Genomic DNA, 14818 nt, shown 5'->3' with positions numbered 1-14818 from the left:
ACTGGAGTTATAGGTGGTTGTAAACCACCGTAAGAGTGCTGGAATCAAACCCAGGTCCTCTGCAGTAACTGCCAGTGTTTTTAATTGTTGAGCCACCTTGCAAGGCCAAGAAAAAAAGGATAAATATAACTTTTATCTATATAAATTAGAGTTTTAAAAGCAGCAGAAGTTTTACTTGGTACCTTTATTTACTATTTTTCAGATATATGAGGGGAAAAAAAATCAGGCAGTGTGAAATTTAGATGTCAAGATTTTTTTCCCCCTCATTTTGGGTCCCACTGGGGTTTGAGCCCATGTTCTTGTGACAGACCTTAAACTGCATCCTTTTACCATTGTTTTTGTTGATTTTTTTTGTGTTTGTTTTTCAGAACAGGGTTTCTCTGTGTAACAGCCCTGGCTATCCTGGAACTTGATTTGTAGACCAGGCTGATCTGAAACTCACAGAGTACTGGGATTAAAGGAGCATGTCAGCACACCCAGCTTACAGACATTTTCTTTTTAAAAACATTTATTGTATCTGTATGTGCTTGAGTATCTGTATACACACACCACATGCACGGTGGAGCCCAAGTCAGTCAAAGAGGGAGTCAGATACTATGAATGTAGAGTTAGAGGTAGCTGTGAGCTGCTGTGTGTGTGCTAGAAATTAAACCTGGGTCCTCTACAAGAACAATAAGCATTCTTAGCTGAACCATCTCTTCAGCCACCCCATCTTAGCTCCCAACCTTTTATTAGTTAAGTTAAATGAATGAATTTTTTTCTTTTAATTTTTAAACATGTTCTCACGCTATAGCTCAGGCTAGTTTGGAACTTGCAGTGAGGTCTGCCTTGACTTTTAAGTGTTAGCATTACAGGTGTGAACAATCACATCTTGTTCCTTTATGCTTGAATATGTGTGCACAAATCCATATGGAGGCCAGAGGTCAGTTCCTTCCTTAGGCACTGTCACCTTTCTTTTTTTGGTGTGTGTGGTCGAAGAGGCATCTGTATAGTGTATGCACAGGTGTAAGTGTCCGCACACGGACAGAAAGCATTGGATGTTCACCTCTATGACTCTGTCTTATTTCTTTGAGGCAGAATTTCTTCCTGAACCTGGGTATTTTTTAAATGATTTATCTATTTTTAGTCTATGCGTGTTGGTGTTTTTCCTGCATGTGTATATGTCTGTGTGAGGGTGTCAGATGCCCTAGAACTGGAGTTACAGCTGTGAGCTGCCATGTGGGTGCTGGGAATTGAACCCAGGTCCTCTGGAAGATCAGTCAGTGCTCCTAACTGCTGAGATATCTTTCCAACCCCTCTATTTTTTAAAACATTATTTGAATTAAATTATGTACGTTGGTATCTTAGTTACTTTTCTATGGCCATGAAGAGACACCATGACCTGGGCAACTTACAGAACAGTCAATTTATTGGATTTTTGCAATTATATTTTCAGAGGATGAGTCCATGACCATTTTGGTCGGAAGCGTGGCAGTTCCACTGATTGAAGGCCAAGCATTCAAATATATGAGCCTATGGGAACTTTTCTCATTCAAAAGAACACAATTACTGTGTGCCTGTGTTAGGTTTGTGCATATGAATGCTGGTGCCCCTGGACATTGGAGAGGGCAATCTCTTGGAGCTGCAATTTGCAATTACAGACACTTGTGAGCTATCTATAGGTCCTCTGTAGGAGCAAGTAGTGGTCTTAACTGCTGAGCTATCTTTCCAGCTCCCAAAATCTCTTTTCTTCTTTCTTTCTTTTTTTAAAAGTAGCGAACCATTTTACTAACTCATCAGTTAAAATATAAAACCTTTTTTTTTTTTGTTGAGGCAGGTCTCCCGTTTAGTTCAGGCTCGCCTGAGCCTCACTGTGTTACTGAAGATGACCTTGATTTTCTCATCCTGCTGCTGTAATCCTTAAATGCACAACCATGCTTGGCTTCTACTGTGCTAGGGATGTAGCCTTTGGCTTGGTGCATGCTTAACAAGCAGTCTACCAATTGAATTACATACTCAGTGGATAACAGTTCTGAAGAAGAACCTCAGCTGGTGTATTTTTATGCACTAGACTTGTGGTACCAGGTTTTTTTTGTTTGTTTGTTTGTTTGTTTGTTTTAATCCTCTCATTTTCTTAGAAATGAAGATGTAGAGACATAATGTCTGGGCATGGTGGACACGTCTTTAAACCCAGCACTTGGGAGGCAGAGGCAGGTGGATCTCTGTGAGTTCATGGTCTGTCTGGTCTACTTCAGGACAGCGAGGACATCATGGAGAGAACCAGTCTCAAAAGCCAAAACAACAACAAAAATAGTAGAGACTCTTATGTTTTGTTCTTTTTTTTTTTTTTTTTTTCTTTTATTTGTGGCAGAGTCTCATTATTTGCTTTAGCTGTCCTGGAACTCACTTGTAGATCAGGTTGGCCTCTAACTTGGAGTGATCTGCTTGCCTCTCCCTCTTAAGTTCTGGTGTTAAAAACATGCACTACCATGCCTAGCTGTGAGAATTTATGTATTCATGCCATTTTAAAGTAGAAATCTCTTTGTTTAGGTTTTTTGTTTGTTTACCATGTGGTCCTGGCTTGTTTGGAACTGGATATATGAATCAAATTTGTTTCAGTACAGAGGTTTGCCTGTGTCTGCTTCCAGAGTGATGGTATTAAAAGCATGTACCACTAGGCCTGCTACTGGGCCCAGTTTCAGCTCAGCTTTTTAGCATTAGAGTCTGTCTTAGTTAGGATTTCTATTGAGACACCAAGACCATAGTAACTCTGATAAAGGAAAACATTTAATTATGACTGGCTTATAGTTCAGAGGTTCAGTCCATCACTGTCATGGCAGAAAACAGGGCAGCAGGCAGACATGGTGCTAGAGCTGAGAATCCTTATTACATCTTGAACCAAAGGCAACAGGAAGTGAACTGAAACACTTGGTTTGGCTTGAGCACATATGAGACCTCAAAGTCCACCTACATAGTGACACAAATTCTCCAATAAGACCACACCTACTCCAACAAGGCCACATTTCTCCACTGCTTATGGGGGCCATTTTCTTTCAAACCACTACCGAGTCTTTCTCCTCACTCAAATAGTTAACTGGTCACAGTGGTACATACCTGTGATCTCATTTCTGGGGAAACTGGGGCAAGGGAGATTAGGATTTCAAGGCCAGCCTCAGCACTTAGTGAGTTTCAGACCAGACTGGGGTACATGAGACCTTGCATCAGCAAAAAGCAGGGAGCTGGATAGTGGCTTTGCCATTAAGAGCACTAATTGGTTTTTCAGAGGACTCAGGTTTGGTTCCCAGCACCCACATGGTGCCATCCATAACTGTAATCCCAGTGGATCTGTTCCGCCCCCTCCCCCCCCCCCCCCCCCCCCCCCCCCCCCGCCGCCTCCTGCCCCGGCCTCCTGGGCACCAGGTATGCATATATTGCATACACACATGCAGGCAAAACACTCATACACATTAAATAAAGTCTTTTAAAGACAAGACAGAAAAATTCTCTGATGTTACAATATTATAAAAAGATTTTGGAAAACATTTATGTTAGTGCTAAATAGTGTTTCCAGCTGTTGTCGTAATGGTAAAAGAATGTCTTTAACACCCCTCCAAAAGTACAGGGGGCTCCACCAGTCCTCTCGCCCTCAGGTAGTAAACCATGCTTGTATAATCTTCTGGTCGACTTCCTTGCTTTGCTCTTTTCACAGGGTCTAGCTATGTGGCTGAGGCTGGGCTTAAACTCCCCATCTTCCTGACTCAGTCTCCCCAGTGCTGAGGAGATGGACAAGGGAGGATCAGGAAGGAGTACATGGCCAATCTCAGTTAGATAGTAGTTCCAGGCCATTTCTGGGCTACCTGAGACTGCCTCAACTTCCTCAGTATTAGGTTTTACATAGGCCTGACTAGATCCATCTATTTTTTAGGAATGCTGTCTTATTTTCCACAATAGCTCCAATAAGTAGCCATCAGTGAGTAAAGCACATTGTAAAAAAGACATCCCTGTCTCTGAGAGGGCTTCAGTGCCTCCAAAGATCTGTGAGTTCCAAGGCCAGGTGAAACTATACAGGGAAACCCCGTCTCAAAACAGAAACAAGCTGGGCAGTGGTGGTACACGCCTTTAACCTTGGTACTAGGGAGGCAGAGGCAGGCGTATATCTGTGAGTTTGAAGCTGTCCTGGTCTAAACAGCTTGTACTAGGATAGCTAAGGGTATGCAAAGAAATCCTGTTTAAAAACAAAAGAAAAAAATAAAAACAAAGAAAGATAACCCTTTTTATTTTACAATGAGGAAACAAACCTAAGGAAAGAAATGAACATATTTACTAAGCATTTATTAATTTTCTCTGTGTGCCAGGTTCTACTTTACTATTTTGTCATTTGCTCACTGTATTATTTATTTTTAAAATATTTATTTGTTTTATGTGTATCTGTGTGCCTAAGTGTACCACGTGGGTTTAGAAGCCTTCATAGGTAAAAAGAGGAGGCTGTTAGGTTTCTTGGAACTGGAAATACAGATGCTGTGAGCTGCCATGTGGGTGCTGGGAATTGTACCTGGGTCCTTTGGAAGAATAGCTAGTTCTCTTAACCCATGGGCCATCTCTGCAGTTCTTATTGTCTATATCATGAAGTCTCTTCTACTTCCCAAATAAATTACAAATTTAAAAAATTTACATTTTTACATCATCTTTAACTTTTCTATTTTCCCTTCTCATTTTCACTATAGTCACATGACCAAAATAAGTTTTCCTTGAGACAGATTTTCAAATACCAGGTGTGATGTTGACATTTAGATGGCCTGACCTGTACCTCCGTAGTGGTGTAATACAGTTATGTGCCATCACTCCAGCCCGGAGCGTCGTGCGTCCCAAACTAGGTGCTTACCTAGTTGAGCTACATGAATTCCAAGTCAGCCATGGCTAGGGTAAGGTCCTGTCTTAAAATAATAATAATAATAATAATAATAATAATAATAATAATAATAAAAATAGACCAAGGATACAGCTCTGTTAGTGGAGCCCTTGCTCGTCTGGCACAGGATCCTGAGTTTAATCCCCAAAATGTAAAACCCCACCCTCCCTCAAACCACCAGGAGATTTCTAGGCTGGGTATGGTTGGTGGCTTACATCTGTTTTTTTTTTTTTTTTTTTTTTTTTGCTTGTTTGTTTTTCCTCTCTGAGATTGAGTCCTAACTGTGTAGCTGGCTTGAAACTTCATGAAGATCAGGCTGCCTTGAATTTGGTTGGTCCACCTACCTCTGCCTCCTCAGTGCAGGATTATAGACCTGCACTACAGACAAACTAAATGAATCTTAGTCAGAAAATTCCTGAAGAGGGAGTCAGCATTGTTGATTGATATCAATAATCGTTAAGTTCAGACACATAGAATATACATATGTGTGTATACACACAGTTCTATCACCTTTGCTGTTTCTTTTGAGACACGGTCTCATTCTAGCTCTAGATGGCCTGAAACTTGCTGTGTTGACCAGGATGCTCTAGAATTCAAAGAAATCTACCTGCCTCTGCCTTCTGAGCACTCCCGATATTAAAGACATGTACCACCACTCCTGATAACTGTTTCTTAAAGATTTATTTTTAAGTGTGTGTGTGTGTGTGTGTGTGTGTGTGTGTGTGTGTGTGTGAGTGTGAGTGCAGGTGCCCTTGGGGTCAGAAGAGGTGTTGGGTTCCCTGTTGCTAGAGTTATAGACTGAGCTGCCAGGTGAGGAAACAGAGGAAGTCCTGAGTGGATGTGCGTTCTTGACATAGGCATGGCCATGTTGAGGTCTCCAAGGCCTCAGACCCATGGGAAATTGACAGCGCCACTGCCCATATGGTCCAGACTAAACAGGGCTGGCAGGGTGCTCCTGATTCTTAGTATGCCTGTGTGTTAGTATATATGTGCTCATATGTGCAAGTGCGGAGGGCAGAGGTGGGTACTAGGTGTCTTCCTGGATTGCTCTTTATTTTATTTACTGAGTCAGGGTCTCCCTCATCCTCTTACCTCGACTTCTCGAGTTTTGAGATTTTATACCTGCTTTGTATATGACTAAATTCTATTTGGTAAACTTTTGTTAAGTACTTTAGTATGTTTTTGGGAAGAACATTAGTCTATAATTTTGTATATTTTTTTTACTTATTATTTGTTTTAATATCAGGGTAATAGTAGATTCATCAGTAAAATGATGTGGGAAGGGATATCCCATCCAGATATTTTCTGAAAGAGACTATGTAGAGTTGGTGTTAATTCTGTGCATGTTTAATTAAATCTGTAGTAAAATAATTGGAACTTGGACATTTCTTTTTTGAGGATTGTGAAATTAGGAATTTAGTTCCCTTAGTCATGGAATGTTATGTCTGTTTTCATTTTGAGTCAGTTATAATTATATGAGTTTTTCCCCCTCTTATTGGAGGTTGGGTCAGTTTTGTTGATGTGTTCCAAGAACCAGCCTTTTGTTTCACTAGTTTTTACTGTTTTCCGCATAGAAATCGACTTCTGTCTTTTTGTTTGTTAGCTTGCTTTGGGCCTGTTTTTCCCCCACTCTAAGATTTTGTAGTAAAAGCTTAATTATCGACTTTTTAATTTATATCTGCTTGCCTGCCTGCCTTCCTGTCTGCCTGCCTGCCTTCCTGCCTTCCCGCCTTCCCGGAGCCTTCTCGCCTTCTGCCTGCCTGCCTGCCTGCCTGCCTGCCTGCCTGCCTGCCTGCCTGCCTTCCTTCCTTCCTTCCTTCCTTCCTTTTGCTGAGACAGTTTCTCTGTAGCTTTGGAGCCTGTTTTGGAACTCACTCTGAAGACCAGGCTGGCCTTGAACTCACAGAGATCCACTTGCCTCTGCCTCCTGAGTGCTGGGATTAAAGGCCTGCTCCATCACCGCCTGGCTATTTGTTTTTTGAGACAGTGTCTCCCTGTGTAGCCGCATAGCTGTCCTGGAACTCACGCTAGAACAGGCTGGCCTTGAATTTAAGAGATCTGACTGCCTCTGCCTCCTAAGTGCTGGTATCAAAGGCATTTGTCACCAGGGCCCAGCTTTAAGCAGATATACTTGTGTGACCACTTCGGGAGAGAGAACAGATAAAAGGGTTCACTGACCCCCTAAGTCTTTTTCACTACACTGATAAGAGCTTTAGGTTTAAATAGAACAGTTAGAACAGTAAGCAAGAGGTTAAGCGGTTTTGGTCACATTATCTCAGGTCCTGCCAGGTGGTCAAATTAAATTTTTCTGAGCAGGATCAATGTGGCTCCTACAAGATAGTTTATTCTGGCTGTAGCCTCTTCATCACAGGTAATGGTTCTCATTTATGGGTAGTCTACCCTGTGTTTCATCTTGTTTTTTGCTGGAATCCAAGATGACTCAAGAGGACAGATTAAAGACTCTGTGTCCATAGCAAAAGTGAAGAAGACAGAGGAACAAATGAAGGCAGAGATGCCAGACTTTCTAACTGATAGGTTTTTTTCTTTGGGTTCCCCTAAAAGTAGGTTTCTCTGCCAATATAGTAAAGCCGAATTAAACAACAACAACAACAGGTTTATTGGGCCAAGTGCTCTTGGATGATTAAAGACCCTGTACGTGTGATCTTGAGTTTGGAGGGAAGAGCCTGGACTTTTGGCGTTCTTTCTTTCTGAGAGGGGCAGGATTTGGACTGGGGAGGAGTGAGACTGAGGTAGAATTTCTAGCTGATCATTTTCTACTTTTAGTTAAAGCAAGAGCCCATCATTAGCCATTGCAATAATAACTGTCTTAATTAGGGTTTCTAGTGCTTTGATTAAAACACCATCTGTGACCAGAATGACTCGGGGAGGAAAGTATTTCAATTTACACTTCTACGTCCACATCACAGTCCATTACTGCAGGAAGTCAAGCATAAGCCAGCAAGTTCTGCTTATTGGCTTGCTCTCCTATGGCTTGCTCAGCCTGCTTTCTTATAGCATCCAGGGCCACCTGCCCATCATTGCCTGCAGTGGGCTGGACCCTCCCATATCAATCACTAATTAAGAAAATGCTCCATAGGCTTGCCCACATGCCTACCTAGTGGATGCATTTTTTCAGTTGAGGCTCCCTCTTCCCAGTGACTCTGGTTTGTGTCAATTTGACATGAAACGTCCAGCACAGTCTCTGAGTCTATTGCGGTCTTACTTTCTTTTGATTAATGTGTGCATGATGTTTCTTTTTTTGAGCAGGGACTCATGTAACTGAGGATGACTTTGACCTTCCAGCCTCTTGAGTGCTGAAATTATAGGCATGCATCAGTACTACACCCAAGGCTGCCAGTATGCTAGACTAGCACTCTACTGGCTGAGCCATACACCCAGCCCCATGTGACAAGGGTGGGTCCCTTTTGCGAGGATTCCTGCCTAAAAGACTCAAGAGGCTAGAGATGTCTCAGTGGTTAAGAGCATGTATTGCTCTTGCATAGGAGCTGAGCTTGGTTTCAGGTGCCCATATCAGGTGACTCACAACTGTGAGACTTCAACTGCAGGGCATCCAGCACCCTCTTTTGGTATCAGCAGGCAACTGCACTCACATATTCCCCCTCCAATTAAAAGTAAATTTTTAGAAAACATATATTTAGAAGGGATAGTTATTAGAGTCAGAAGAAAAGAGCAGGGCAGGCAAACTGGAGATCTCAGCACTGTCAGGAGGAAGGAGACATGAAGAAGACAAAGAGAAAATGTCATATCCTTAAGTAGAGCAAGAGGAAAAAGGACACCTTGGAGGACAGGGAACACATCAGAGAACTGGGACATTCAGAGCCTGGCACCAAACTGTCTTCCTCTCTGGGCCAGGAGGACTTTGGGTACAAATTTATTTATTTATGTATTTATGAGAGTCTCAGACTGTAGCTCAAAGTGGCCTAGAACTCACTATGTAGTCCAAGGTAGCCTGATATTTGTGATCATCCTGAGTGCTGCAATTACAAGAAGCTCTAGATTTGAATGGAAATATTAGTATTATTTGGGTTAGTTTTGTGCTCAATCAAGAGTTGCTCTAGGTGGCCTAGGACTCAGAATTTGTCTAAGACTAGAAAGAATAATAACTAACTGCATTTAGTGTTGTTAGTTTACGGTCTAGTATTGTTAGCTTTGGGCCAGGAAGGAATAAATAACAACTTTGAATGATGTCAGTTTACCTTTAAAAATGATTTTAAAATTTCTTACGTGTTTGTGTACACATAAATCAGTGGGCAACCTCAAGTGTTATTCCTTAGGAGTCCACTTTGTTATTTGAGACAGGCTCCCATTGGCCTGGAGCTTACCAAGTAAACTGCACTGGGTGACTGTCTTGTCTGCGTGTCTTTACCTCTCAGCTTTTACATCAGAGTTGGGTATCTGAACTCAAGTTCCTATGCTTGTGTGGTTGTATTAGGATTTTTATTGATGTGAAGAGACACCATGACCATTGCAACTCTTATAAGGAAAACATTTGATTTGGGTGGCTTGCTTACAGTTTCAGAGGTTAAGTCCATTATCATCATGGTGGGGGCATGGCAACATGTAGGCAGATGTGGTGCTGGAGAAGTAGCTGAGAGTCCTACATCTTGCAAGCAACAGGAAGTTGATTGAGACACTGGGCAGTATCCTGAGCCTAGGAAACCTCAAAACCCGCCCCCACAGTGATACACTTTCTCCAACAAGTCCATTCCCACTCCAACAAAGCCACACCTTCAAATAGTGCCACTCCCTATGGGGTTATGGGGGCCAGTTATATTCAGATTACCGCAGTGATAAATACTTTACTGAATCATCTTTCTCTCTAAATCCCAAGGCTAGTTTTGGACTAATTTGAAGCTCCTGCCATTGGCTCATTTAAAAATTTTCTTTATGTTTGTTTTTCACAGAGTGTGTGTATGTGTGCACGCTGGCAAGTATATAGAGACAGAGGACAACTTGCCTGAGTTGGTGTCGTCCTTCCACTTGTGTGTCCCGCTCAGGTGATCAGGTTTCTCCTGGTGAGGCTCTTTGCAAGCTGCTGCCTTGCCCATTGAGCCATCTTTCTAGACTCAAACCTGTTCTCACTTGTCACACGTTTAATTATGGTGTGTGATAGAATGGGTTTCTTTGACTCTTTCATTTTTGGAGTTTTTGCAACTTCTTTATTATGAAGGTTTATACTTGTTGTCAAAATTAAGAATTTCCCATAAATTTCTTAGCCTTGTTTTCTTTTTCATCTCTTTTCATGACTCCTATGACAAAACGTTAGCTCTTTCTGCTGTAGCCCCATGTTATCTGAAGTTCTGGTAGTTTTTCTTCTGTTTGTTTTTGCCCTCAACCTGTTTTCTCTCAGTTCAGATAGTTGTTTTGTTTTGTTTTCTATAGCTCTGACTCATTTTCATTGATGTCCACTATCTATTGCTAAGACCATAGGACATTTTTATTGAATTGTGCATGTATCTATACATATATATACACTTCCTACTTCCTCCCCTCCCATCCACATTTGAGACAGTCTTACTATGAAGTTAGTCAATGCTGCCTCAATTATTTATAGCACAGGTTGACCCCAAGCATTCAATCCTTTGCCTCTGTCTTTCCATTGCTAGGTAGAACCACCATACCTAGCCCACTTACAGTTTTTTTTCCAAAGTTTCCAGTTTTTGTTTTTTTGTATCCTGTGGCTTTATTTGCTAATGGCTGTTTTTGTTTGTTTGTTTGTTTGTTTTAAAAAAGAAAACTCAGAGATCTGCCTATCTTTTCAGTGCTGGGATAAAGGACGTGAGCCACCACTGTCTGGCTGACTTTGAACTCTTGATTTTCCTCTCTCTAGCCTGCCAAGTGCTGGGATCACAGATGTTTCCCACCAGGCCTGGCCTGAGTATTTCTTCCTTCCTTCCTTCCTTCCTTCCTTCCTTCCTTCCTTCCTTCCTTCCTTCCTTCCTTTCTTTCTTTCTTTAACTTTTAAGTTATATTTATTTATTTGTTTGTATGACTGTGGGATATCACAGTACATATGTTGAGGTCAGAGGCCACTTTATGAGTCAGTTGTCTCTTTCCATCACTATGTGGGTACTAAGTATTGAATTAAAGTCATCGGAGTTAGTAGTAAGTACCTTTACCTGTTTAACTGTGTGATGACCCCTGGTGAGAGTATTATTTTTAGCCAGCGTCATGACATTGATTATTGAGGATACTGATGATGATTTTCTCTCCTAACAGAAATGACATCAGATGTGCCATCGCTGGGTCCCACCATTGCTTCTGGAAACCCTGGACCTGGGCTTCAGGGTGGAGGAGCTGTTGTACAGAGAGCTATTAAGCGACGATCAGGGTAAGTTTGAATGTATATCATCAGTGTCTCTCCTGTAAAATCAACTTGGTTGAATTAGTCTCTGCTTCTACTTGTCTGTTCCTAAGCTTACTTTAATTGGTTCCTCACTACATTTTTGTCACGTAACTAATTCTTAGTCTCAGATTTTTCCTTATATAGGCTTGATGTCTTATGTAAATTTCTTTTTTTTAATAAGCTTTTTTTTATATTTATTTATTTAGTATACAATATTCTGTCTGTGTGTGTGTCTGCAGACCAGAAGAGGGCACCAGACCTGATTACAGATGGTTGTGAGCCACCATGTGGTTTCTGGGAATTGAACTCAGGACCTTTGGAAGAGCAGTCAGTGCTCTCAACCACTGAGCCATCTCTCCAGCCCCCGTAAATTTCTTTTTAAAAAAATGTATATAATTTGAGTAGAAACATAGCATAGCTATGGAGAAACAGATGAAAGTGTTGTGTCTATTGCTGTCACTTTGCTCTCACTTTACCTCATTCAGAGAACCAAGTGTTTCTCATGTAGTGTTGACTCCAGTTACTACACTACTCTCCTAAATCTTACAAGAAAATTTCTTTCTTTCTTCCTTTTTATTTTTTTATTTTTATTTTTCAAGACAGGGTTTCTCTTTGTAATAGTCCTAACTGTCCTGGAACTTGCTTTGTAGACCAGGCTGGACTCAAACTCACGAAGATCCACCTGACTCTGCCTCTCAAGTGCACATGCCACCATCACCTGACCCACATGAAAATTTCTAAACAGGTTAAAATTTTTTTTCTGTTGATGTATCTTTTTGTTTTGTTTTGTTTTTTATTGTTTTGCTTTTCTAGACAGGGTTTCTCTGTGTAGCCCTGGCTGCCCTGGAACTCACTCTGTAGACCAGGCTGACCTTGAACTCAGAGATCCACCTGCTTCTGCATCCAGAATACTGGGATCAAAGGTGTGTACCACCACTGCCCTATGGTTTCTGAACTTTGAAAGCTTCTCTTTCAATGTATCTTTATTGATGAGCAGGCTAAAACAAACAAACAAAAAAGCAAAAAACAAGCAAACAAAATATCAAAAAAAAAAAAAAAAACCAACCAAAACCCACACATACACCAAAACCAAAACCCCAAGCCAAACAAACAAAAAACCCTCTGAAGACTAGGCAGTGGTGCCTTTACTCCCTGCACTTGAGAGGCAGAGGCAGGCGGATTTTTGTGACTTCCAGGACAGCTTGAAATACAGAAAGAGTTCCAGAACAGCTAAGGTTACACAAAGAAACCTTGTCTTAAACAATCCCACACCCCTCCAAAAAAGAAAACTGTTGGCTTTCTTTAAGTTCTTGTGTTTGCATTCTTAAATCATTTTCTAAGTTATTGATACTTTTTTTGACTTGAAAAGCACAGTCCATTTAAGTTCCCAAAGTATTTATTTGTTTGTTTATTTTAAAGACTATCTGTTTTCCTTCCTACCTACCTACCTATTATGTGTGCAGTGTTCTGTCTGTTTGTATACCTGCAGGCCATAAAAGACCGCCAGATCTCATTACAGATGGTTGTGAGCCACCAAGTGATTGCTGGGAATTGAACTCAGAACCTCTGGAAGAGCAACCAGTGCTCTTAACCTCTGAGCCATCTCTCCAGCCCCCAAAAGTATTTATTAAGTACTAGATTCAAATGTTTAAGTGTGCATGGGCAACCCGTTTATGGTGGTTCTCCAGTTGTTCCTATCCTGGGCAGTCCTAGATGTGTGTGTTTTTGTCATATCCAAGCTTCCACAGTCTTCCTTTATGCTGTCTACCCAGCATTTTAGGGGCCTTCCTCTTCGCCTTATCCCGTGCACTCCTCTAAGCAGGACTATCTTTGGGTATCTGCCATCATTCATTCTCATAACATAGTTATTTCAATCTCTGTTGCTGTATCCTGTAGTTTACGTTCTTCTGTAGATGGAGATGTTTTTTAATGTCATCAATGTGCAGCCTATCTCTTTGTGTGACAATTAGAATCCTCCTGAGACATGCCATCTTGAACATATTCAGCCTCTGTTCTAAGGAGCAAAAATTTACAAGTATATGAGATACTTGTCTTGAGCTGCCTTCATTACAACTCTGAACTGCATAGATAGATAGATAGATAGATAGATAGATAGATAGATAGATAGATAGATAGATAGATAGATAGATAGATAGATATGCAAGATAGAATATGGCAAAAATAAGTGAGGTATGGTGTCTTATACCTGAAATCCTAGTACTCTACTCAGGAGGGTGGAGAATATGAGGCCATCCTGAGTTACATAGTGACACTCTGTCTCAAAACAAAACTGAAAACAAAGAAAATTAACTAAAAATACACAACAGGAAAAAGGCTGTTTGTTTGGTTTTTTGAGAGAGGGTTTTCTGAAGCTTTGGAGCCTATTCCTGGAACTAGCTCTTGTAAGCCAGGCTTGCATTGAACTCACAGAGATCTACCTGCCTCTGCCTCCTGCTGGGATTAAAGCATGTGCTACCACTACCTGGCTTTTTTTTTTTTTTTAACTAATTTTGGATGGGAAAGATTCAGAACAGTTTTTGAAAGAAGGTTGCTTTGGGGCAGTGATTCGCACCCTCCCTAATGTTTTGACCCTTTAATACCTGATATAGTGGTAACTCCCAACTATAAAATTATTTTGTTGCTACTTCATAATTCTAATTTTGCTACTGTTTTAAATTGTAATGGGAATATCTGATTTGTAGGATAGAACTACCCAAGGTCCACAGTGAACCTTGGGTATGGCAATAACACAAGCATCTAGGACTGCCCAGGAACAACTGCTTAGGCATTGCTCTGGCATAAATGATGGTGAGAACAGACCTGCTGCTGTAGGGCCAGTGAGGTCGCTCAGTGGTTGAAGATGCTTGCCTTTGAGGCCAGTTACCTTTGCTTGGTCCCCAGAACCCACGTAAAGGTAGAAAGAGAAAACCACCTCCACCAAGTTGTCCCATGACCTCTATGTGAGTGTGGTGCCCATATATACATCATACTATCAAAAACAAAAAAGAAATAGAAAATGTATAAATAAGTAAATGAAACAAAGTTCTTTTAGAAGCACCTGGGACCATGAGTACTGTTTTATCCACTTTTTGCTACAAAATTTGTGTGTGTGTGGTGGGTAGTGATGTTGGGACTCAAACACAAAGCCTTGTGAATTCTTGGACTAGTATTCTACTAGTTTTTACAGCTGTTACCTGCTTTTGTTTTTGTTTTTGAAATAAGATCTTGTATACCCCAGGTCTGGAACTCATGACCACCTCCTGAATGCTAGGACTACAGTTTTGTATCACCATTCCTTGCGGAAAAATACATGAAATCTTTCGTTTTAGTGAGATGGCTCAGTGGTTAAGAGTACATACTGCTCTTATAGAACACCTGAATTCAGTTGCTAGTATCTCCTTTTGGTGGGTCACAACCATCTATGACTCCAGTTCCAGGAGATCTGATGCCCTTTTCTAGACTCTGGGCACATGCCTTCACATGTGCACATGTCCCTGAAAGATACATAATAAAATAAAATCTTTTTAGAAATCAATATTAAACACACATTTAAAAAAGTGTTT

General features: G+C 41.0%; 1 protein-coding gene across 3 annotated transcripts in view; it reads left to right on the top strand.

The window, feature by feature from the left end:
* The window catches only part of Arnt (aryl hydrocarbon receptor nuclear translocator), a 68249-nt gene that overhangs the window by 5726 nt on the left and 47705 nt on the right, over positions 1-14818 (top strand). For all 3 annotated transcript variants that reach the window (XM_048427990.3, XM_048427984.3, XM_048427989.3), the window contains exon 2: positions 11129-11240. In XM_048427990.3, coding sequence (XP_048283947.1) covers positions 11129-11240 — 112 coding nt within the window. The remainder of the gene's footprint in view (positions 1-11128; positions 11241-14818) is intronic.

Source organism: Myodes glareolus, chromosome 17 (assembly GCF_982192425.1).
Source record: "Myodes glareolus chromosome 17, mMyoGla1.1, whole genome shotgun sequence".
Taxonomy (NCBI): Eukaryota; Metazoa; Chordata; class Mammalia; order Rodentia; family Cricetidae; genus Myodes; species Myodes glareolus.
This window is presented reverse-complemented; position numbering and strand designations above follow the sequence as displayed.